Raw genomic sequence first — 27,524 nt, 5'->3', positions numbered from 1 at the left:
ATCAGCGGCCCCCAACCTTTTTGGCACCAGGGACCAGTTTCGTGGAAGACAATTTTATTTTTCCAAGGATGGGGCGGGGGTGTGGATGGGATGATGATGGTTCAGGCAACGGGGAGCAGCAGATGAAGCTTCGCTCACTGGCCTGCCAATCATCTCCTGCTGTGCTGCCCGGTTCCTAACAGGCCACGGGACAGGTATCCGTCCGCAGCCCAGGGGTTGGGCACCCCTGGTATAGACTATAGAAAACAGTGTAGACCTTGAAACAGCCTTTGAGTTCAAATCCCAGGTATGCTTCTTACTAACTGTGGAAACTTGAGCAAGCTATTTCACTTTTCTGAGCTCAGAAATGGAGGAAACAGCACTTACCATGAGTGTTGTGAGAACTGAATAAAATAAAGTAATAGTACAGTACACAGAGTAAATGTTAAACAAAAGCATCTTTCTATAACGCCCTGCACTAAAACTATCCTAAATTTTAGTAAGAATGGGCCACTTAAATCCCCTGAATTAGATGTTTCTACCTTCATGACTTAGTTTACCTTGTTAGTTTCTTAGCAAAACCTCATTAAAACTTCTGCCTTTCAAAAATGTACCCATTCAAGAGGTGTCATTTCAAATAACAACTTTATTATTTTATTTATCTTTCTGCTTCATGTTTTTCAACATCCTTCATTCCCCATCGTCACCCTCAATGATATTATAAGCTCTCCTTTTTGAAGTACCCCAGCACCTTGTACTTCTGAGGTACTTGTATGCTAGCATTTCCTGTGTTTGTCTTTTAAGTCCATCTACTAGAGCATAAGCTTCCAGACAGAAGCATTTTTAATGTCTCACTGATCTTTTGCACTTCCTATACTACTTAGAACTGTATACATACAGCAGATGATCAATGTGTTTATTAAACTGATTAAACTGAATACTGACATAAGCAAATATAAAATTCTAAACCTGAAAATAAAGGCTAGTTCAAAAATATTTTTCTTTTGATTCTGAAAAAGATAATGTCTAAGACTAATTAACCTTGTCCAAAAAACTGTGAAGAATTTTTGGACAGACCCAACAATTAAAGCCCTAAGTGGGAAAACACCAAAACAACCTATTTTAATCTTAGAGGCCAGAAATAGTTCAGAGAAAGAATATAAGCCTAGAATATTTGTTTTCTGTACAAAACAAAGTCCTGTTTATCACGTGAATGACAAATGCATGCGTAATCAATAGCTTGCTTTTTCCCCTGCTTACAAATCTTCCAGAATGGCCTGTTTATTGCCCTTTGTTTCTGCTTAAAAATAGTCCTTCCAATCTCATGCTATCAATGAGAGAGTAGATGCAAAAGTACTTTACAAAATTATACAAATGTAAAGTATCAGTATCTCTTAATTTCTCAAGTATGTTATAATCAGCAACAATTAGATCATTCCACAACAAGCAGGCTCCCTCAGATCAATGTATTATGTTTTCTAAATTTTTCCCAGCTTCACAGTTAGTTCACCACAATCCTCCTAATTTTAATCAGTCCCTTTTGCATCAAATCTTTTCCATCCATTACTTATCTGACTCTAATCTTTTCTCTACTCTATAGTTATGTGTGCACTAGGGAAACTCTTAACAAAAGAGACCCTGAATTTAAACTTTAGTGCTGTTACTTACTGGTTAATCTGATCTTGGTCAAGTTATTTAATCTTCTTTAAACTCCAGTTTCCTTGTTTGTGAAATGGTGGTGTGTAGTAAGTACCTATCTCAGAAAAGTTTTGTAAAGAATTTTTTAAAGTTTATATGTAAAGCACTCAGCACAGTGCATAGCACCTAGCAGGCACTCAATCAATGTGGTTATTACTTTCCTACCTCCTAGTGCTTCTGGCATTTACTTTTTCAGAGTTGGGAGGGAAATAATACTCAGGTATATGCACTGAGGATGTGCATAACTCTGAGGCAGTCATTTTTATCATTAGCTTTGTTTAAAAAACCAAAAGCATTAGTATAGTTTTCCCCACTCCAATCCATTAGTCTTACTTCTTTCTTCCTATAGCACTGTTTCTTGACCAAAACAATGAACTATTAACTCCTCAAAAGTTTTTAAGAATCTGGTTAAGCACTGTAAATATTCCATCTTCACACAATAGTTGTCCTCTCCCTAAGGCAAATCTTTGTACCCATAACTATTCTTTATGTAACCTGGTTTCCAAATCCTTTGATATACTTGATGCTAGTATTTGGAAGCATCTGAGTTTCTCAATATCACTGTTAAAGTATATTTATTCAAAGTGAATAGACGATGTCATGTTTTATTTGGCCAGCACACACACTAGGGAACTACTGCATCCCTTCACCTGAGTGCCTCGTAGATTTGAAACAATGCCATCATACAGAGTGTTGAGATATTTCTTTTAGCACCTACATTATCACAGCAGCTCCTACTAAGTCTTTCACTCATGTAAATTGCAGCCAAGGCAAATTCTCAGCAACTTTTTCAATTCCTTTTAAAAACTTAATGTAGAATTTTACATTTATGTCTGTTTCTATTCATCTTTATTTCTCAGTTTTTAGCTTTCAAATAAATTTCTGAACTCAATGTACTAGTTATACTTCCATCATTAGGTCTTTATCTTAAGTATGTCATTTCCCTTCCATCTAACTCAGAGTAAACAAGTGTTCAATAGAATAAGGCCTAAGAAAGTATTACGGATTCTTGCGAATTCTTTAGGGAACTATAATTCTGTTATGTTCCTCCTTCTTCAAAACCAGTTTCTCCCTTATGGACTTTCCCCTGATTTCTATACCACATGTAAGACTGATCAGTTGTTTACCAGGACTAAAGACTTTCAGAGTCAGAAGGGACTTTCCAGGATCATCTGGTCTTGCCCAACTCTCGCCTTTACAAATAAGGAACAGAAGATTAGGAAAGTTATATACCCTTGGCCACATGGCCTATAAGTGATATATCTGGGAGCAGAACAAAGGAATTCTAAATACATATAAATGATGTTCTTTCCAGTACAGGTTTTTATTTGATTTTTTTGTATTTTTATCTGTTCACTTGATTTATATGAAGATAAATTACTGCTTTTTATTATTCTCTGCTTTCTCTAAAACAATGTGCCCTTTTTGTTCTCAAGGGTATTCTGGCTATCACACAAGGAGCACATGTATTGTTTCCTCTTACTTCTCAAGGCCATTCAGGGAAAAGGTTGGTGAACAGCTACAGAGCTAAATAAATATAAATTCTGGCTTACTGCAGGCAGTGAGGAAAGGAATATTTTGATTATAAATCTCAAATCCTGACTCTCAGTCTACACATGTATTTAAAAATAACTATCAACTTTCTAAGACTCTATAGATTTTATACTGTATTGATGGTATATATTAAATCACTGTATCAATGACATAATATATTCTTTTTATACCACTTCTAGTTGATTTATGGTCAACATCACTTAGATATCAAACTCAGATATGAAATATTAATAATAAATAACAACCACCAGCTACCTCCTCACCAGAATGTAAGTTCTGTGACAGTTAGTGTAACAACCGCCACCTACCTCCTCACCAGAATGTAACTTCTGTGACAGTTAGTGTTAGTTTTTCATTCTATAATTTTTGTGTGGCTTGCAGTGGGTAGGCTCTCAATAAAAATGTTGATAAACAAATGAATGAATAAATAAGCTCTTTAAAAGGAAAACTAACCCCCCAAAATGGGTCTAAAATTTTAACAACTCCCCAAAAAGTAAACAAAAGAGATATATTCTAAAAGGATTTACTTGGCCACCAAAGTTAATTAAAGAAATGAATCAGTCTTAATATTACAACTTTTTTTTCAACAAAGTGCTTTTACTCCCTTTCCATTTTGCCCTTTGCCCCGAAATCTTTTGACAGGTTACTTTTTGTTTCCTTAGACTCCTTACACATAAGAGACTTCTACAACAATCCCTCTGTTCATTTTCCTAGAACCACCGAGCAATTGTTCAAAGAGACCAAATCAAGTTCACTATCATAAGAGTATAAAAAGGCTATCAGCAGATACACAGATGAGGTTCTTGTTAGTATTAGAATTACTTTATGACCTGAACTCAAAAACAATCTAAGAATTCACTATTTTCTATCAATGTTTTCATATTCTTTGTATGCAGCTGCTCTCACAATTCATTTCAAAATATCAAGTCTCACATTAACCAAAATAGCAATTTCTAGCAATCCGACATTAAGTCAAAACATTCTCTTTACTGATGCTTTTATTAAACATTATCTTCTACATCGGTCCTCTGAAATCTAAGCAAAAAGCACCAGAACAATATCATGTTACTTCAAATGTTGAGGATGAAGGAACTTGCTCACTTAAAGCCTTTTTCTCCTCCTGTTTTTAATATGTTTACAATTTATTTAATTCACTTCAAATGTCTATGCTAAGTTCAAAGAACTAATTGCATCAAACTCAAATCATTTATATCCTTTTCCTGTCTGTTATTTAAACATTGATATTAAAAATTTTTTAATTACTTATCAAGTCAAAGCTATTGATATTTGATGTATCACCAATCACTTAGCTTATGTTTCATAAACAATATAAAGCACCAGCCTATATAAACCTACCATGTTCTATCCATAGTTTTCCTTTAAATTCACAAAGTGAAAACTCTATTTCAAAAACTACAAGAAAACTACAGATTTAATAAACAGATTAACTTACTGAAAAAATCTTTAAAGACCTTTAACCAATCCATTCTGAAAAAAAATCCCGTGTTCTCTTTCGTCAGTTTGTTAACACAGCTCAGGATAATTCTCCGTGAACTTCCTGGTTCTGCAACATTGAAACTCCCCACACCCAATCCATGTGACTTGGCCCACACCCAGGCAATAGAAAGGTTTGCTGAGGCTTCTCTCTTTCCAAAACACTTTTACCCTGAACTCCAACAGAACCTATAAAACAAGTATATCGTGATGGCCACAAATATGACCTTACTATTCATATTTATTTTGGAAGAAGCTTTAAAGCTTGTATTTTTTTTTCAACAGTTGAAAATATATTCATGTATTCATTCTTTCCTTTGTTTTCTCCTTTTCTTTCTTAACCTTCAAACAGTGTCTCCATCAGCACAATCAATCATTGTGAAAAAAATCCATTAGTTATATGGGACATTTAAGTTACCTACCAAAAAGGGATTCAGAAATTCTGAGAAAGGAAAGAAGGCTGTCCGATGCAAAAGCTGGATTTACATCATTATACAGTCTAACTATAGACCACTAGTCCTCTGGAATAGACAGCAATAACTGTAATATACTAATAAAATTAACAGCGATAGCCTAGAACTTAAATAGATATAGTCTTGCTAAAACTGTCTCAATAATATCAGAAAATAATATGGAAGGTTTCCCAGGAGTATTAATAATAAAAACTGTATCTAATAAGGCTTTTAAAATTCATATGCAGTCATATCTAAAACTGGGGTGTTTTTCCTCTTTGCTCTGTATTAGTTTTTTCACTATCTTTTGTTAATTACTGTCACATCTGCTATACCTCTCAGGATACCACTATCCTTTTTAAAAGGAACATACAAGTTTATCTAGGTGTGGCCCTAGTCCTTTCTGTGCCTTCATCACTATGAGGCATACTTTCTTGATAGAAGTTATCTTAACTTTCCCTAATACACCTAATCAACATGCTTTAAATAAATGTCCAGTATTTACAAAATCACAAGTATTCCTGGTTCTAACTTTGGTCTCTTCAGCTATTCAAGGACAATCTCTTTCCAACTGTCTTTCATTCATATGTGAATTGTCTTCTATTTAAAAACTACTGTTAAAAACTAATAATAATGGCCTTATTTGCAAAACCTTAAAATCTCAAAAAAAGGCAAACCTAGTTAAAGCGGTTAAGTATCATGGTGAAAATTCAGATTAGTAACTCCATTTATTAAATGACCTTTAGAATAGAATAATAGAATAACAATAATGCTGAATAAGAAATAAAAACTAATATAAAGCAGTTAGTCAGTAATATTCCATATTCATCAATCATGCCACATTACTCTCAAACTATCTTTTTTCAAGGAGAAATTTTACTTCTTCTCCTACATATATACCAAAAACTATTAAGTAACAGCATGCTTGCCTGAATACCTGAGGGAAATTCTGTCCCTCCCAATTCCTTCCTGTCAGCCAAGGAGAATTAAGAGAGAGAGAGAGAGAGACAGCCTAGGCCTCATCTGCACGTATTTCCTTCCTATCACAGCTTGGCCAAGCCCAATGTGAAGCAGGTTCCCCTATCCCTGGCCCTAACGGAAGGCCAGTAAAAACAAACAAAATTTACAGTTAGGGGAAGAAAGAAGAGGAAAAAAGAGAAACAAAATAAGAAAGAGATAAGTTTTATAGATGCTAATATACAGTAATGCACAATTTAAAACTCTTTTATCAAATATAAGAATAAAATGATAGTTTGTTTTTAAAAGCACAGTTCAACATATAAGCCATTAGATGTAAAATGAAGCAATGAAGCAATCCTGTAAAATATGTTGCCTTGATGACAAGGAGGATATTCTGCATCTCACTCATTTTATCCCTATCTCAATTAGATGTAGAATCTGTCTAAATTCCAACAGGCACTCATGGTTCAAGGAGCCCCTGATAGAAGATCAGAGTTAAGTTCCACTGTCAGCATCACTCTGGCTTGACTCTTGAACTCTGGCCAGATCCACCAGCTAGATTTACAGAAACTGACCTTCACTGTCTCCTTGAACACACCTGACTTGAATACCCCTGCTATGAGCCAAATTTACCTTGCCTAGCTGAAATCCCAGCCCTGGGATGTTCTAGTTGATTCTGCCCACTGCTGCCAAAATTCAGTACAAAGAACCAAGCTCCAGCATTCATTTAATAGAAAGTACTGTCATTCTTGTTTTAATACAAAAATAACTTACCTAACGTATCCTTTAGGTTTTTTACAATCGATGCTTTCCGAGCACTGTTTTTCCTTTCCACGTAGTTAGAAGGCACAAAACCCGTTTTATTCATGGAATTTCGAACTCGCCACCAGGACTTAGAATCATCCAGAAGCCACAATCTCTCATTCTTCTTGATGTCCAGCTCTTGTTCTTGTTGGGCCACATAATCAAATTTGGCTACTACCACCACTTCTTCTGCCATTTTTCAGCAGCTTCTGCACTGTAACCACACAGAAAATATTTTACATAAGGCTTAACTAGTAGTAGTCTACATGCTTTTCCAAAGAAACACACCTAAGAACCAAAGAGCACTGAATGATTGAAAATAAAAATATGAAAAAAATTAAAATACCAGGCATACGCTAATCAATACACAACTGGTGTAGCTGTATTAATAACTTAAGGCAAAACTATTACTAGTGATAAGGAAATTAACTACATCATGATAAAAGGGTTTTTTTGGGGTTTTTTTTTGCTGTACGTGGCCCTCTCACTGTTGTGGCCTCTCCCATTGCGGAGCGCAGGCTCAGCGGCCATGGCTCACGGGCCTAGCCACTCCATGGCGTGTGGGATCTTCCAGGACAAGGGCACGAACCTGTGTCCCCTGCATCAGCAGGCGGACTCTCAACCACTGCGCCACCAGGGAAGCCCATGATAAAAGGTTTTATTCAATATATATAACAGCTAAACTTATAGGTACTTATTAATATAGCTCCAAAATAGAACCACAGGGAAAAATTGACAAAATCATCATCATAGAGGACAACTTTTAACATGTTTATCTCAGTAATAAATTAAGGAGACAAAAAATTAGTAAGGCTAAAGAAGAACTGACATCATAACCGCTAAGTTTGATGTAATAAACATATACAAATATAAGTTCCAAACAGAAGAATATAAACAGAACATATACAAAAATCGATCAAATGCTAGGCCATAAAAAAGTCTCTACATCTTTCATGTACTTGGCACCCTACAACCATATTCTGACAATTATAATAAAAAGACAGCTTTTCAAAAACCTTATATATTAATATTTAGAAACTTCTAAAAACTCATGAGTCAATGAAGATATCATAATAGAATTTGGAAAATACTTAAAAGTAAAATTAAAGACTATATAGCTAACTTTGTGGGATGCAGCAAAAGGAGTATATAAAAAGGAAATTTGTAGTTGTAAACAGTTACATCAGAAAAATAAAAGTTAAAAATAAATTAATGAACTGATCATCTGTCTTCAGTTAGAAAAGAAGAACATAAAGAAAAGTAGATAAAAGGAAATAATACAAATAAAAGCAGAATTTAATGAAACAGAAAACAAAGATATAGAAGAAAGGCTCAGCAAAACAAAAGGTAGTTCTTTGTCATGACTAAAAAATGGACAGAGTCTGGCAAGACTAATCAATGAAAAAAGGAAAAGAGAGCCCATAAATAAACCCACATACCTAAGGTCAATTAATCTTCAACAAAAGAGGCAAGAAAATACAATGGAGAAAAGACTGTCTCTTCAGCAAGTGGTGTTGGGAAAGCTGGACAGCCACATGTAAATCAATGAAGTTAGAACACACCCTCACACCATACACAAAAATAAACTTAAAATGGCTTAAAGACTTAAATATAAGACATGACACCATAAAACTCTGAGAAGAGAATATATGCAAGACATTCTCTGACATAAATCGTACCAAGGCAACAGAAATAAAAGCAAATATAAACAAATAGGACCTAAACAAACTTAAAAGCTTTTGTACAGCAAAGGAAACCACAAACAAAACGAAAAGACAAACTATGGACTGGGAGAAAATATTTGCAAATGATGTGACCGACAAGGGCTTAATTTCCAAAATATACAACCAGCTCAAACAACTCAATAACAAAAAAACAAACAACCCAATCAAAAAATGGGCAGAAGACCTAAATAGACATTTCTCCGAAGAAGACATATAGATGGCCAACAGGCACATGAAAAAATGCTCAACACTGCTAACTATTAAAGATATGCAAATCAAAGCTACAATGAGGTACCACCTCACACTGGTCAGAATGGCAATCATTAAAAAGTCTACAAATAACAAATGCTGGAAAGAATGTGGGGAAAAGGAAACCCTCTTATACTGTTGGTGGGGATGTAAACTGGTGCAGCCACTATGAAAACCAGTATGGAGGTCCCTCAAAAAACTAAAAATAGAGTTGCCATATGATCTTGCAATTCCACTCCTGGGCATATATCCAGACAAAACTATAATTTGAAAAGATACATGAACCCCCACTCTTCATTGAAGCACTATTTACAATTGCCAAGACATGGAACAATCTAAATGTCCATCAACAGAGGAACGGATAAAGAAGATGTGGTATATATATACAATGGAGTACTACTCAGCCATAAAAAATGAAATAATGCCATTTGCAGCAACATGGATGGACCTAGAGATTATCATAGTAAGTGAAGTAAGTCAGAAAGAGAAAGACAAATACAATATATATGACACAAATGAACTTATCTACAAAACAAACTCCCAGACACAGAGAACAGACTTTTGGTTGCCAAGGGCAGGGGGTGTGGGAGGGATGGACTGGAGTTTGGGATTAGCAGATGCAAACTATTATATATAGCATGGATAAACAAGGTCTTACTGTATAGCACAGGGAACTGTATTCAATATCCTGTGATAAACCATAATGGACAAGAATATGAAAAAGAACATATATATATATGTGTAACTGAATTACTTTGCTGTACAGTAGAAATTAACACATCGTAAATCAACTATACTTCAATAAATTTTTTTAAAAATGAAAAAAAGCACACCAAATTACCAGGAATAAAAAGGGAGTCATAATTATAGATGCTACAGACATTCAAAAAACATGGCAATATTAAAAACTTCATCAATAAATCTGAGAAAAAGTAAAATGTACAAATTTATAGAAAAATTAAAATAACAAAAGTAATAAAATTGAATTAGTCATTAAGAAATCTTCCCATAATGAAAACACCAGGTCCAGATGGTTTCACAGGCAAGTTCTATTAAAATTCAAAGAACAAATAAATCCAACTTATGCAAACTCTTTTAGAACAAAGAAAGGAAATGTTACAAACCTAAGTCACTTCTGAACCTAGAATAGCTCTCTGCTTTCTTCAGAGAGACTATTTTACATAAAGAGCCATCCCGGTTTAGCAAGCAAAAAAAATCAGCTTCTGATTTTGGATATTGACTATCCAAAATACTGATTCTGTTTTCTCAATGATGAAGCAAGTTCTTCAATGTACTCAGGGAAATGCATTTTAATCTAGAATTCAACAAGCCCTCGCATTCAAGTGTAGATACTTTTACATCTACAAGGTAGATACTTTTGGGGGGTTATTGCAAGGTCTCAAAACCTACCATACAGTCTTCTAAAATAATGACTCAAGTATATACAGCAGCAAAATTAATAATGTTAAAGAAAAAAGAGGACGATGTGGCATTCAAGAAATGACGAACAGGGAGAAACCAGAAAAATTAATTTGTATTCTTGCAATTTTTCCGTTTGAAATTACTTGCAAATAAAAACTTACAACCAGGACTTCCCTCGTGGTCCAGTGGCTAAGACTCTGCACTCCCAATGCAGGGGGCCCAGGTTCCATGCCTGGTCAGGGAACTAGATTCCACATGCCTCAACTAAAAGTTCACATGCCACAACTAAATATCACGCATGCTGCAACAAAAAACCGGCGTGCTACATTCAACTAAGACCAGGCGCAGCCAAATTGGAAAAAACAAAAAACAGTACAACCAAGTCTAAATAATAACTGGTGCATGATGTAAAAAATCACAAGTGATAGACTTTTTGAGACACTGAAAAGCAGAGAGATTTTGTCAGGGATACTTGGGCACCAACTGTGATTCCTTCCTGTGGGAACCTGTCTCCCCACCCCCTTATTAATCTAAAAAATTAATCTACAAAATTAATCTTAAAAAAAGAGTATAATGATAAGAGTTGGTTAAAAAAAAAAACACAACAATAAGAGTTGGTATAATAGTTGGTAGGTTGTATATCCAGCATTCATTTTCTCTTTTCCTAACAATATCCCAATTATCCTTATAGTTGCCACCTCATTATTATTATTTTAGCCATGCAACTTGGGGGAACGACTCTAGCTTCAAAGGTGTATTTGGGTTAATGAAAGCTTTCCCTCCATTTAGAATCACCTATGGAGCTTTTTAAAAAATACAGGAGCTTGGGGCCCCTACTTCAGAGATTCTAATCAGTGTGGATTGTCACTCAGGCATTACTATTTTTAAAAGCCATCCAAGTGATTCTAATGTACATGCAGGACTGAGAACTCATCTAAGCCAATCATGACAATCTCTTCCTTGCTAGTTTAGTCCATATTAACCCACTTAAGGCCAATGGGATGCAAGGGAAACTATGCTAGCAACTTCAGGGTAATGATGACTGGCTCTTGAGAAACGTAGTAAAAGACTGTCTTTGTATTTTGTCATGGACAGATGTGAGGCCTGCAGCCATCTTGTCACCAGCTGGAGAATGAAGCTGACAAACAAATGAAAGGAGAGCTTCTGGGAAATAGAGCCAGAGCTGCTAAAATAAGTACTAAAAACTGCCCCCTAAACCTCCAGTTCCTTGAACTAATGTGTTTCTTTATTACGTTAAGACAGTTTTAGTTGGGTTTTGTTCTTTTCAGCTGAAATTCCCACTATAGGCAAACATACCCTATCAGATATCAAAATGCACTAAAATATTAAGGCAATTTAAAAGAATATGATATTGGTATAGAATATCAAATAGACCAGTAGAATATAGATTAAGGTCCAGAAACAGATACGCCTACATACAGGCAGCTTTAGAAGCCCTCTTCTCTAATATACTAGCTATGAGTTCTTCTAATTTAGGTCTTTTTGAAATAGATGGAGTACTTCAAACCACTTAACACAAAATGAATTTTTGTATATATTTTCCCCCTAAACATTTACAGTGGTCTCACGCAGGCCTAATTCACAAGCAAGTAATTTTTTTAAGTGACTTCTTTGTAAGTCTTTCCAAAGCAATCAACTTCGTTTTCACAAAAGCAATTTTCTTTCAGCACTATTTTTGTTAATTTATATAATATACAAGATTATAGTAAGAAGCACACCTGAAAGATACAACACCTCTAATTCTTGGTAAGCAGATACAACTCAATTGGTGAGAGTAGAAATATGTCAAGGGTATCAGGTTATATGTTTCATAATGGAAATAAAGGGGTTTAGTCAGTTAATTAGGCAAGTCAGCGAACTTCTACTATGTGTCTTTAAATATGCAAAAATATGAGAATTTCATATCTAGTAGGGGTGACATTTCAAATCACTGGAGAAGAATGAGTTATTCAGTAACTGATACTAGGACTACTAACTATCTATTTGGGAAAAAACAGTGCCCTACCTCACACTATATACAAAAGTAAATTAGACAGACGACCTTGACTTCCAGGAAGACAGAGTAGTTGTACTTTTCTCTATTTCTCCAGCTAAGTAGAACTAAAAACCCTGGATATTACATATGAATCAAACAAAAGAAAACTCTGAAAGGTAAAGAGAAGGAAAATCAGCTGGGAAACTCAGGACCCAAGTAACAACACAGTGGTGAATCCCCTAGGTTTTCTTTTTGCCTGGTATATCCTAGACTTGAAGATTGGCAAGCTAAACACACCAACAGGCAGAGAAAAAACAACAAAAACAACAAAACCCAGTGCTCTCCAGACAATGGATCAAAAAAGGGACAGCTTAGCAATACAGAAAACTTTTTAGACGATAAAAACTCTACTCCAGTCAAACACTGCAGAAAAAAACGGGCCCCACCCATGCCAGCAAAGACCAAGAAGGAAACCTAGATTTTCTACCCTTGAGAGGCTATAATGGGGCACCGCAACATCTCTGCCTGGTGGTGTAAGTAAAGACCAACTAAGGTGCCAGGACTTTTATTACCCATCAGCCAGACAATCAGCAAAGATGTAAAAGAAATCAAGGGCTTCCCTGGTGGCGTAGTGGTTGAGAGTCCGCCTGCCGATGCAGGGGACACGGGTTCGTGCCCTGGTCCAGGAAGATCCCACATGCCGCGGAGCGGCTGGGCCCGTGAGCCATGGCCGCTGAGCCTGCGCGTCCGGAGCCTGTGCCCCGCAACGGGAGAGGCCACAACAGTGAGAGGCCCGTGTACCGCAAAAAAAAAAAAGAAAAAAAAAAAATCAATAACACATTCAACCAACAGGATCTAACCAACATTTATATAATATTCCAATGAGCGACAGCAAAATAGACATGCTTTTCAAGTGCCCCTGAACAAATAACAAGATAGACCGTATCCTGGGCCATAAAATAAACCTCAACAAATTTAAAATAACTGAAATTATAAAGTGTATTCTCTGACTACAACAGGATCAAACTAGAAATCAACAATAGAAAGATAACAGAAAAACCTCCAAATATTTGGAACATACTTCTAAATAATCCATGGGTCAAAGAAGTCTCAAGGAAAGTTCATTTACACTGAAGTGAAAATGAAAATAAAATCTATCCAAATTTGTGACACAAGATCAACCTGCAAAAAGCAACTGTATTTCTATATACTAGAAATGAACACATGGACACCAAAATTAAAAGTAATACCATTTATAATAAAAGGAAAAAAATGAAAGAAGTGCTAATCTAACAAAACATCAAGAGGACTATATGTTGAAAACTACAAATGCAGATGAAAGAAATCAAAGATCTAAATAATAGTGTTTATGGAATGGAAGATTCAACACAGTAAAGGTGTCAATTTTTTCCAAACTGATATACAGGTGATGTAATTCTTATTAAAATCCCAGCAAAAACTTTTATATATATAGAATTATTATTCTATAATTTTTATGGAAAGGCAAAATAACTAGAATAGCAAAAACAATTTTTAAAAGTTAGAATAAAGTGGGGAAATACTTACTATGTAGCTACAGTAAGCCAAGACTTACTGTATTTGCAAAGGGATACACACATATATCAATGGAACAGAACAGAAAACCCAGAAATAGAGCCACACAAATATGCCCAACTGAATTTTGACAAAGGTGCAAAAAATAATTCAATGGAGGAAAACAGCTTTCTCAACAAATGTTGCAAGAGCTAATGGAGACCAAAATCGGCAAACAAAAAAAATATACATTAACCTAAACTCACACCTTATACAAACACTAACTCAAACTGGATGACAATCTTAAATATAAAACTTGAAACTTTTAGAATAATATACGGAATAAAACCTTCAGACTACAGAGCTAGGCAGAGTTCTTAAACTTGACACTGAAAGTAAGATCCATAAAAGGAAAAACTCAACAGTAGAAAAACAACTCCAATTAGAAAACAAGCAAAAGACATAGAGACATTAACTGAAGAAGATGTATAGATGGCAAACATGCACATGAAAAGATGCTCATCATCATTAGCTACTGAGAAAATGCAAATTAAAACCACACTGAGACATCACTACACACCTATCAGAATGGCTAAAACAGAAGAGTAACAATACCAAATATTGACAAGGATATGTCGAAACTGAATCACCCGTACTTTGCTGATGAGAATTTTAAATGGTACAGACCCCTGGAAAACAGTTTGGCAGTTTCTTGTAAAACTAAACATGCAACCACCATACAAGTGAGCAGTTGTATTCTTGGGCTTTTATCCCAGAGACATGAAGATTTATATTCATGCAAAAACTTTTACATGAATGTTTACAGCAACTTCATTTGTGAAGTCAAAAAATGTAAACCACCCAGATGTCCTTCAACAGGCAAATGGTTAAACAAACTGTGGTATACCCATACCATGGAACACTACTTATCAATAAAAAGAAAAAAATTATCGCTACATGCAATAACCTGGATGTATCTCCAGGGAATTATGCTGAATTGGGGGGCGGGGGGAGCCAATCCCAAAGGTTACACACTATATAATTCCATTTATCTGACATTCTTGAAATGATAAAATTATAGAAATGGTGAGCAGATTAATGCCTTCCTGGGGTTATGGACAGGGTGGGAGTGGGAAGGAAATGCGTGGTTATAAAAGGGCAGCAAGAGGGATTCTTGTGGTAATGGAAATGTTCTGTATCTTGACTATCAATATTAACACCCTGTTTGTTATACTGTACTACACTTCTGCCCTATGTTACCATAGTACTTCATCATTATACAAGTATCACACTTTCCTCAACTAAACCTTACTGATGGACAGTGGGTTGTTTCCTGTCTTCTGGTATTAAATAGTGCTGCAATAGTGCTCATATACATGTCACTTTGTTTTCCTGTTTTCTGTGCCTCTGGGTTCGAGTCATAGAAGAATGCTGAGATGAAGCTTAAGGTTTATATAATTTTGTGAATACTGCCAAATTTCCTATCTATTGGCTCTTTATCTTTTTGTATTCTCAACAATATATGAGAGTGATTATTTCTTCACAGCCTTGCCAAGAAACTATGTTGTCAATATTTTGGATTTTTGCCAATTAGATAGATAAGAAATGCTACTTCAGAGCAGTTTTTATTTGTGTTTCTCTATTACAGTGAGATTGAGCACCTTTCCCAAAATTTAAAGGACATTTGCATTTGTTTTTCTGTGTGGACTACTTGTTCCTATCTTTTGACCATTTTCCTATGGTGTGGCTTCTTTCAGTTTTTAGAAGCTCTCTGTATAGTAGGAATATATGCCCTTTGTCTTTGGTATAAATTTTTCCATTTTGTCATTATCTTTTTAATTTGGTTATCGTACTTTTTGAGAAGAAAATTTTTGAAGAACAGCTCAAAATTGTAAATGCACATTTCTTTGAACCAGCAATCTACATACTATGGGCAAAAATGATTCAAGTACCCGAAGTCATTTATGTAAAAATGTTTGCTGCAGCACTGCTTATGTGAAAAATCAGGAGTGAAATGTACACCAAGAGTGCCTAAATTATAAATACTGGTATGGTAAAATGTCCAAGAAATATTAAGCAAAAAATGCAAATTCAAAACAATATGCTCATTATGATTGTATTTTGAAAACATCCTACTACATATGCTTGTATATGCATTAAAAAGTTCAGGGAGGACACACATCAAATTGCACAGTGGTAGCCTCACTGAGTGGTAAGACTGGTAAGACTTTCATTCCCTACTCCATAGGTATGTGTGGTTTGAATATTTTTCAATAGGTACGTATTACTTGATTTTTTAAAATGTACTATAAAAAGAGAAAAACAACTGAAAGCTAGCTAATAGGAACTGGCATCCAGAACACAAAGTATGGGTGAGGAAACATGGGGCATGTAAGAGAAAAAAAGAAATGTAAGAGTAGTAAGTTGTCATAGAACTAAATCTGCTTTACAGTAGAATTACACAGAATTTAAACAATTGGAATCTAAAACGAAAACAAAAAACAAACAAAAAAAACCCACTTATAATTCAGCTTTCCTTTGCTGACCATTTCCTCAGTTAAGTACCAGATAAAAGAGCTAACCTTAGAGTTCAGATAGTAGGGAAAACTATGCATCTTTAAAAACAAGTAACAAAGTAAAATAACATGTTAACACTACAAGAGGGACAACAATTGAGGCCAACTGAGAAAGTAAATGCTTCCCATCTCATGCTTACCTTGGAACAGATGCTCAGAGTAGAATTACGGGTAGTAACATTTGCACTATTGTAATAGCCATTTCTCTTGCTCTCTTTTGGTTAGAGACTAAAAGTTTAGTTCAAAAAACAGAAATTAAATATTGAAGTGACTCCATTGCACTTTGATTCAGCCCAGAGGCCTGGCTGTAAAGGTTGTCAATTAATATTCCATATTCTCCTACAAAAGCTTCAGCTCCATGTTTGCAACTACACTAACAATATTTGCACTGGGATGATCTTGGCCCCACTCTTCTTCCAGGAATTGGATTCCTATCCTTTGGTCTCTCTGTCCTTGTACCTAGCACCTGAACCCAGGAGCCTCATCAACCAGTGTCCATTTCCTCCCTGACATCAAGTGTTGGATTTCCTTTATAAAATCTGAACTACCAATTTGATCCTCACTGACTACCTGCCCTCCTCTGATACTATGAACATCATGAACCTCGGATTTGACATCAGTCCCACTTTATAGTACTCACATCCTGCTTGCCTTTTTCTCCTGGGCTTATTTCCTGATCTCAGTTTGTTTTTCAAATTCACTTCCAATCTCATTCCCAAACTGGACCTAGACACAATCGCTGATCATACTTCTGGCCTTTTCTGATCTGGTTACCACAAGAACAGAACCAAGTTGGAATTAAAGAACTCAATCATTTCAACATGTCACTAAAGACAGACAACATGAAATTTACTGTTCTTGGGATCTTCATAAATTACACCATTCTTTCTTATTGGAAAGGGATCAACAGACTAAGTTGGAGAACACCTACTGGCTTAAGATGAGAGGTTTTTACACCGTCACAAAGGCTGAGAGTTGCTAAAAATATGTAACTCTATACCAAGGAACATTTACTAAATGTCTGTAATTCAGGTATATCCTAGCATTTCCCTCACAACAATCATTTAAAGTATTATCCTCACTTTACAAGTATAATACAGATACTAAGAAGTTAAATGGCTCTTCAACCTTGGAAAATAAGTGGTTGAAACTGGGAGTCAAATGCATGTTCTTTTCACTCCCCCCAGAGTTCATGTATTTTTGATTACTGCTGACTATTAAGGAACAGAAGAGGAATACACAAGTTATAAATACATGGAAACCAATTACCTAGTAAATCAGCAATTCTCAAACTATTTGGTTTCAAAACCCCTTTACATACTTAAAAACTGAAGAGCTTTTTTGTTTAGGTTGGGTCTATCTATCAATATTTACCATATTAGGAATTAAAAGTGAGAAAATGTTAGGATATTTTCAATTCAATTAAATATAATCACATTCAATCCAATACATTTTAACATATTTTATGAAAATTTTATTTTCTAAAACAAAACATTAATGAAAAGAATAGAATTATTTTACATTTTTGCAAATCTTTTTAATGTCTGACTTAATAGAAGACAGGTGGATTCGCATATCTGTTTCTGCATTTAATGTATTACAACATCATTTTGGCTGAAAAGAAAACCTGGTCTCACACAAATGTATGGTTGGAAAAGGGGAAGAGTATTTTAAGAGTCTTTTCAGATAACTGTGGATTCTTTTTTGGTACTACACCAAAACTTGACAAGCAGTAGAATTTCTTAAATACTAGTTTCTAATGTGGAATCTAAAACTTTATCAATGAACTTTTCCATACTGTTTTAAATATTAAAACTCACTTGCCTAAGTATTTTATTTTTTTTGTTTATCCACTCACCTTTTGTTTTTATTTTTTATAAATTTATTTATTTACTTATTTATTCTTGGCTACGTTGGGTCTTCGTTGTTGCATGCAGGCTTTCTCTAGTTGCAGTGCACGGGCTCCTCATTGCAGTGGCCTCTCGTTGCAGAGCACAGGCTCTAGGCAAGCAGGCTTCAGTAGTTGTGGCACGCGGGCTCAGCAGTTGTGGCTCGTGGGCTCTAGAGCACAGGCTCAGTAATTGTGGCACACAGGCTAAGTTGCTCCATGGCATGTGGGATCGTCCCAGACCAAGGCTCAAACCTGTGTCCCCTGCATTGGCAGGTGGATTCTTAACCACTGCACCACCAGGGAAGTCCTGGCCTAAGTATTTTAAATTCCAGGAATGATGAGTGTAAGCCTGCTGCAAACTTTCTCTCCAACTGATTACAACTAAAATCTCCAGAAAAAAAATGCAAAGCATCAGCTACCTAAGGACCCTGAAAAGTATACAATAGGTAGATTGGAGAGGGAAATCAGCTTGAAAACAGACGAATACATAAATATCCTGTTGAATACACAAATTTCCTTTGAAATTTGACCAAACAATAAATTTCCTTTTGGTCACCCTACCACACACACACTTTATTTCCTAGCTATGACCCAAAGCCAAGAAGAATGGGAAATTGTGTGGAAGGTGCAGTAAGGAAGAACCTCATTTGGAAGAGAAGTTCATTTGGCCAAAAAACAGGGGGAAAAGCCTCTTGAAAGCCAGAGTGGGTGGGTTAAGTCCCTGAGGTTTTTTCCTTCTTTTCCCCCTCTCCCAGCCCGGTCCCAAGGCCAGCCTCAGTGCAGATCTGCAGTGCTGACACAATGATGGAGACAGCATATACGTTAAGACCCCAAGAGGGGACTTCCCTGATGGTCCAAGGGTTAAGACTCCATGCTTCCAATGCAGGGAACACGGGTTTGATCCCTGGATGGGGAACTAGGATCCCACATGCCACGCGGTGCAGCCAAAAAATTTTTTAAAATAATTTAAAAAAAAGACCCCAAGAGGACACCTATGCTTTCTCTATAGCCTCTTCACCCTGTCAGGCACAGTCAGGCACAGTCAGGCCCAGAACTGAGCAACAACATGCGAGACTGAAACTCTAATAAGAAAACCCAATTTTTCTGGCCAAAGGAAGCAAGGGGTCACTGGGAGCTGGAGAATATTGGAAAACTCCCATGAAAGAAGAGCAGAAGAACATAATCTATGACAAAGACTCTCTCTTTGACCAAACAGTAGCCAGCTTCCTCTGAACCCTCTTCTTAACTAGGCCTCAATCCTGACCTATAAAAACTGCAGACTCGGGGCTTCCTTGGTGGTGCAGTGGTTGAGAGTCCGCCTGCCAATGAAGGGGACACAGGTTCGTGCCCCGGTCCAGGAAGATCCCACATGCCGCGGAGCAGCTGGGCCCCTGAGTCTGTGCGTCCGGAGCCTGTGCTCCGCAACGGGAGAGTCCACAGGCCACAACAGTGAGAGGCCCACGTACCGCAAAAACAAACAAACAACAACAAAAAACTGCAGACTCTAAGCATAAATGACTTGTCATAAATGATTACTCACACTAACAGACTTGAACAAACACTAGGATAGTTTCTAATAGCTTAAGGCTCTATCCCTAAGATGACCCCTCCAGCCCCCTTAAGTTCCTGCCTGAGAAAGCTCAATGCTGCCAGAATTTACTGTTTGTTCCAGCTAAATCTTGGTGATAGGCCCCTGAACTCCCTCTTAGAGCAGTTACTTTAGAAAGCTTGCAATTATAAATACTTCCTCTGCTCCCTTGAGATATAAATTGTCTACCACCTAAAACTGTCTTCTCAAGGACCCAAGAGCCATCTGTTTAAAATGCAAACATTCAAGGAGATAACTCTCACTCTTGTTCCCAGACCCTGTAGGAAGATAAGGGCCCAACTTTGGTGGGTGCCTTGCTCTAACTTGCACCACTGCCTCTGTTATAAAGAGAAGTTTATTTCTCCTCTGGATAAGTACCAGTTACAAACCCTGTTGCCCTCGCCATATGGATCAATCCCCTTCAACACCGCTCTGTGACTTTCCCTTAGCACATTCCAACTTCTTAAAAGTCTGCTGCCTTTTGTTTTGGCAAAGTTGAATTCAGTTCATGCTGGACTCTCTTCCCTGTCGTAGTATTTATTGAATAAAATCTATCCTTACCACTTCAATTAGTATCAAGCTTGTGAATCTTTTATATCTATAATTCTAGTTATGAAACCAACTTAAGTACTAAACTCCCCTCCCCCAAGTTGGACATGCATGGAATTTCCAAAGAAGCATGACAAAGGCACTGAGAACGGAAATACAAAATAAACACCGCCCAAGCCCAGACCATCCCTGACTGGTGCACATAGCAAACAGACTCAAATAGTACAGCAAAGGTTTAGAAAATGAAACTGATATTGGAACTACTGCCCATAAAACCAAGTAAAAACTGGTTTGAATCTAATCAGATTGATGCCTACTAAAACAACAGCAAATTCTCCAAAGGATTTTAACAGGATCCCAATTCTCACAACTTAATACTAGAAATGTCCAGTATATAACTCAAACTTACCCAACATATCAAGAAGTAGGAAAATTTGGGCAAGAATTGGAAGAAAAAACAACCAACAGATAGATGCGAACCAAAAATAACCCAGATATTGGAATTATCAAAAATCTTAAAGTGGCTAATATAACCATGCTCCATGAGGTAAAGGTGAACACTCAAACAAATGGAAAGATAAATCTCATCTGAGAAGAAGCTATTAAATAGGACCAAATGGAAATTTTAGAGCTGAAAATCATAATATTTGAAATAAAAACTTCACTGGAGAGGCTGAATAGCAGAATCAAGACGGCAGATGTATTAATTTTCTATGGCTGCTATAACAAATTACCACAAACTGGGTGGTTTAAAATAACAGAAATTTATTCTGTCAGAGATCTGAAGGTCTCAATCAAGGATACAATCAAGAAGTCTGAAATCAAGGTGTTGACAGGGCTGTACTACCTCTGAAGGCTCTAGGGAACAACCTGTACTTTGCCCCTTCCAGCTTTTGGTAGCTGTCAACATTCCTTGTGACTGCATCACTAACTCTGCCCCTGTGTTTACACTGCCTCCCCCTCTTCTGTCTAGCAAATCTCCCTCTGCCTCACTCTTATAAGGATACTTGGCATTGGAATTAGAGCTTACCAGATAACCTAGGAATTTATCCTCCTCTCAAAATCCTCAAATTAATTAATCACACCTTTTGTCACATAAGGTAATATTCACAAATTGCAGGGATTAGGAAATGGACATATCTTTTTAAAGTGTGCCATTCAACAAACTACAACAGAGGAAACACTGTGTAGACGTGAAGACAGATCAATAAAAATTATCCAACCTGAAGAACAGAGAGGGGAAAATATTTTTGAAAAAGAAAGAACAGGGCTTCAGGGACCAGTGGGACAATATCAAAAGAGCTACTATTCATGTCTTCGGAATCCCTAAAGAAAAGATACCGGTACAAAAAAATGCTTAGAAGAAACAGTGGTTGAAACTTTCCGAAAGTTTGCAAAAGGCATAAATTTACAGATTCAAGAAACTAAGCAAACCCCAAATAGGATAAATTCAAATCATGTCCAAGCACATCATAATCTAACTGCTAAAAACCAAAAGTAAAAGAAAAATCTTGAAAGCAGCCAGAGAAAAACAACATATTACATACAGGCCAATGGTTCTCAACTGGGGGTTATTTCACATCCACGGGTATATGTGACAATGTCTGGAGTCATTTTTTATTGTCACTGCTGGGGAGGAGGGAGGTGCTAATGGGGATACTGCTAAACATCCTATAATGAATAGGATAGGCCTCCACAACAAAAAATTATCCAGTCCAAAGTGCTAAGGTTGAAAAATCCTGATATAGGGGGCAATCTGAACTACAGGACTTTTCATCAGAAACCATGAACCATATCTTTAAAATGTTGGAAGAAAACAACTGACAACCCAGAATTCTATATTCAGTGAAAATATCCTTCAGGAATGAAATGAAATAAAGATATTCTCAGATGAATCAAAACTAAGTCACTTTGCTGCCAACAGGCTGGCTCTAATAGAAATGTAAAGGAAGCTTTAAGGCTAAACGAAAAATGGTATCAGAGGGAAACTTGAAACTTCAGGAATGAAGGAGGAGCAACAAAAATGGGAAATATCTAGGTAAGTATAAGATTAATTTTCATCTCTTAAGTTCTTTAAAACATAGCTCTTGAAACGGAATATTATAATATTTTCATGGGGGGGCTTTCAACCCATATGTATAATTCATATGACAATTATCATATAAGTGGGGAGGGCAATGGGACCTATATACAGTTGTTAGGCTTTATGTTCTATTTGAGGTGGTAAAATATAAACTCTAGATATACTAGGAAAATTAAGTATATATAGTATATAGTATATTATAATCTTTAGAGCAATTACTAAAAAGAAGGACAAAGAGATAACAGCCATGAAAACCAATATATACATTAAAATGGATACTTAAAAACACACTCAATTGAAAAGAAGGAAAAGGGAAAACAGAAACAAAACCCAAAAGAAACAAAGAGTGGGCTTCTCTGGTGGCGCAGCGGTTGAGAGCCCGCCTGCCGATGCAGGGGACACAGGTTCGTGCCCCAGTCCAGGAAGATGCCACGGAGCAGCTAGGCCTGTGAGCCATGGCCGCGGAGCCTGTGCTCCGCAACAGGAGAGGCCACAACAGTGAGAAGCCCGCGTACCGCAAAAAAAAAAAAAAAAAGAAACAAAGAGTAACAAATAATAAAACTCAAACATATCAATAATTACACAAAATAAATGACCTAAACATACTAATTAAAAGATATACTATCAAGGGACTTCCCTGGCAGTGCAATGGTTAAGAATCCGCCTGCCAATGCAGGGGACACGGGTTCGGGCCCTGGTCTGAGAAGTTCCCACATGGCGTGGAACAACTAAGCCTGTACACCGCAACTACTGAGCCTGCGCTCTAGAGCCCACAAGCCACAACTACTGAGCCTGCATGCTGACTACTGAAGCCCACGCCTAGAGCCCGTGCTCTGCAACAAGAGAAGCCACCACAATGAGAACCCAACGCACAGCAACAAAGAGTAGCCCCTGCTCACCACTAGAGAAAGCGCACGTGCAGTGAAGACCCAACACAGCCTAAAATAAACGAATAAATAATTTTTTAAAAGATAAGACTATCAGATTAAATTAACAAATAAGACCCAACTGTTATCAAAAACCCATTTTAAGGGCTTCCCTGGTGGCACAGTGGTCGGGAGTCCGCCTGCCAATGCAGGGGACACGGGTTCACGCCCCGGTCCAGTAAGATCCCACATGCCGTGGAGTGGCTGGGCCCGTGAGCCATGGCCACTGAGCCTGCGCGTCCGGAGCCTGTGCTCCACAACGGGAGAGGCCACAACAGTGAGAGGCCCGCATACCGGGGGGAAAAAAAAAAAAAACCTTTTAAATATAATGCTATATAGATTAAAAGTAAAAGGATCATGCACACAGTGGTCAAAAGAAAGTTGGAGTGGCTATATTAGTATCTGAGAAAGTATATTTCAGAACAAGGAAAATTATCAGGTATAAAGACCTGAGTTAATGAGAAAAAGGTAAATTCATCAAGACAACCCAACAATCCTAAATATGTATATAATTAACAATTAAAGTTCCAAAATACATGAAGTAAAAACTACTAGAACTGAAAGAAGTAAAGAAATCCACAATTATTCTGAACTGTAACCACTCTCAGTAATACACCGAACAAGTAGACAGAAAAGCAGGAAAGATACAGAAGATCTAAACATCAGCCAACTGAATCTAACTGAACATTATACTCAACAACAGCAACAAATGTACACATCTTTGCTAGTACACACAGAATATTCACCAAGATAGACCATATTCTGGACCATAAAACCAACCTTAATAAATGTAAAAGAACTGAAATTACACAGCATATGTTCTCTGACAATGAAGAATTAAACTAGATGCCAATAACAGAAAAAAAACTGGAAAATCTCTAAATATTTGGAAATTAAGTAACACACTTCTAAATAATTCATGTGCCGAAGAGTCTTCTCAAGGGAAATTTGAAAATATTTTGAACTGAATGAAAACACAACATATGAAAATTTGCTGGATGAAGCTAAAGCACTGCTTAGAAGGAAATCTGTAGCATTAAAATGCTAGTAACAAAATGTTAGAAAAGAAAAAAGACCTCAAATCAATAATGTAAGCATCCACCTTAAGAAACTAGAAAAGGAAGAGCACATTAAACCCAAAGGAAACAGAAGGACTTAATAAAGATCAGAAATCAATGAGATTGAAAAAGAACATAAAAGAAAAATTACTGAAACCAAAAGGATTTTTTTCCCTAAATATACATATATTTAATATTTATTTACTTATTGGGCTGTGCGGGGCTTAGTTGCAGCACGCCAGATCTTTTAGTTGTGACATGCAGAAACTTCAGCTGCAGCATGCAAACTCTTAGTTGCGGCATGTGGGATCTAGTTTCCTGACCAGGGATTGAACCCAGGCCCCCCTGCATTGGGAGCATGGAGCCTTAGCCACTGGACCACCAGGGAAGTCCCCAAAAGGATGTTCTTTGAAAAGATCAAGAAAATTGATAACTCTCTAGTAAGAATGACCAAGAAGACAAATTGTTCCTGTCTTAGTGTTCAATGAAAGGTAAAACTTTTGAGGATGAAATTGGACTATTTGCTTCAAGCTATTTCTAAACAAAGTGCAGAAGGTGAAGTTTAGATTCTCTTGAATGCTTATACTAAAACACAAGTAGAGAAATAAAGATGGAATTGTTAATCAAGAGGGAAGCAGAATTTAAATATTAAGTTGGAAAATTCTCTGCCTACCCATATTTTTAAAAATGAAAGGAGCTTTAAGATGGCAGAAGAGTAAGACGTGGAGATCACCTTCCTCCCCACAAACACAGAAGAAATACATCTACATGTGGAACAACTCCTACAGAACACCTACTGAATGCTGGGAGAAGACCTCAGACCTCCCAAAAGGCAAGAAACTCCCCACGTACCTGGGTAGGGTAAAAGAAAAAAAAAAAAAAACAGACAAAGAATAGGGACGGGACCTGCACCAGTGGGAGGGAGCTGTGAAGGAGGAAAGGTTTCCACACACTCGGAAGCCCCTTCGTGGGCGGAGACTGCGGGGGACAGAGGTGGGGTAGATTCGGAGCCACAGAGGAGAGCACAGCAACAGGGCAAAGCGTAGAGATTCCCGCACAGAGGATCGGTGCCGACCAGTCCTCACCAGCCCGAGAGGCTTGCCTGCTCACCCGCCAGGACAGGCGGGGGCTGGGAGCTGAGGTTCGGGTTTCAGTCGGATCCCAGACAGAAGACTGGGGTTGGCTACGTGAACACAGCCTGAAGGGGCCAGTGCACCACGGCTAGCCAGGAGGGAGTCCAAGAAAAAGTCTGGAGCTGCTGAAGAGGAAAGAGACTTTTTCTTGCCTCTTTGTTGCCTGGTGCGCAAGGAGAGGGGATTAAGAGTTCCGCTTAAAGGAGCTCCAGAGACAGGCGCAAGCCGCGGCTATCAGCGTGGACCCCAGGGACGGGCATGAGACGCTAAGGCTGCTGCTGCCACCACCAATAAGCCTGTGTGCAAGCACAGGTCACTATCCACACACCCCTTCTGGGGAGCCTGTGCAGCCCACCACTGCCAGGGTCCCGGGATCCAGGGACAACTTCCCCGGGAGAACGCACGGCGGGCCTCAGGCTGGTGCAACGTCCCGCCGGCCTCTGCCTCCCAGCCTTGCCCCGCATCCGTACCCCTCCCTCCCCCCGGCCTGAGTGAGCCAGAGCCCCCGAATCAGTGGCTCCTTTAACCCCGTCCTGTCTGAGCGAAAAACAGACGCCCTCAGGCGACCTACACGCACAGGTGGGTCCAAATCCAAAGCTGAACCCCTGGGAGCTGTGCGAACAAAGAAGAGAAAGGGAAATCTCTCCCAGCAGCCTCAGGAGCAGTGGATTAAATCTCCACAATCAACTTGATGTACCCTACATCTATGGAATACCTGAAGAGACAACGAATCATCCCAAATTGAGGAGGTGGACTTTGGGAGCAATGATATATATTTTTTTCTCCCTATTTCTCTTTGTGAGTATGTATGTGTATGCTTCATGTGCGATATTGTCTGTATAGCTTTGCTTTTACCATTTGTCCTAGGGTTCCGTCTGTCCATTTTTTTTAATTACTTAAAAAAACTTTTTTCTTAATAATTATATTTTATTTTAATAACTTTATTTTACTTTCTTTATTTAATCTTCTTTCTTTCTTTTTTTTCTCCCTTTTATTCTGAGCCGTGCGGAGGACAGGTTCTTAGTGCTCCAGCCAGGCGTCAGGGCTGTGCCACTGAGGTGGGACAGCCAAGCGCAGGACACTGGTCCACAAGAGACCTCCCAGCTCCACGTAATATCAAACAGTGAACATCTCCCAGATATCTCCATCTCAACGCCAAGACCCAGCTCCACTCAATGACCAGCAAGCTGGAGTGCAGGACACCCTATGCCAAACAACTAGCAAGACAGGAACACAACCCCACCCATTAGCAGAGAGGCTGCCTAAAATCAAAATAAGGCCACAGACGCCCCAAAATACACCACCAGATGTGGACCTGCCCACCAGAAAGACAGGATCCAGCCTCATCCACCAGAACACAGGCATTAGTCCCCTCCACCAGGAAGCCTACATAACCCACTGAACCAACCTAAGCCACTGGAGACAGACACCAAAAACAACAGAAACTACAAACCTGCAGCCTGCGAAAAGGAGACCCCAAACACAGTAATCAAAATGAGAAGACAGAAAAACACACAGCACATGTCGAAGCAAGGGAAAAACCCACCAGACCTAACAAATGGAGAGGAAATAGGCAGTCTATCTGAAAAAGAATTCAGAATAATGATAGTAAAGATTATCTAAAATCTTGGAAATAGAATGGAGAAAATACAAGAACGTTTTAACAAGGACCTAGAAGAACTAAAGAGCAAACAAACAGAGATGAACACAATAAATGAAATTTAAAATTCTGTAGAAGGGATCAATAGCAGAATAACTGAGGCAGAAGAATGGATAAGTGACCTGGAAGATAAAATAGTGGAAATAACTACTGCAGAGCAGAATAAAGAAAACAGAATGAAAAGAATTGAGGATA

The 27,524-nt window shown here is 37.7% G+C and overlaps 1 protein-coding gene across 4 annotated transcripts in view; it reads right to left on the bottom strand.

Moving 5' to 3' along the window:
- NCK1 (NCK adaptor protein 1) overlaps positions 1-27,524 on the bottom strand; it is an 82,906-nt gene that overhangs the window by 13,753 nt on the left and 41,629 nt on the right. For 3 of the 4 annotated variants that reach the window (XM_032630155.1, XM_032630157.1, XM_032630158.1), the window contains exon 2: positions 6,912-7,155. In XM_032630155.1, the coding sequence (XP_032486046.1) occupies positions 6,912-7,137 (226 nt within the window). In that variant the 5' untranslated portion in view covers positions 7,138-7,155. Of the gene's footprint in view, positions 1-4,684; positions 5,034-6,911; positions 7,156-27,524 lie in introns of those variants that run through there. The other variant, XM_032630159.1, reaches the window with a different exon arrangement.

The sequence above is a fragment of the Phocoena sinus genome, chromosome 4 (assembly GCF_008692025.1).
Source record: "Phocoena sinus isolate mPhoSin1 chromosome 4, mPhoSin1.pri, whole genome shotgun sequence".
Lineage (NCBI taxonomy): Eukaryota > Metazoa > Chordata > Mammalia > Artiodactyla > Phocoenidae > Phocoena > Phocoena sinus.
Note: the sequence above shows the minus strand (reverse complement) of the source record. Positions and strands in the feature narration are given on the sequence as shown.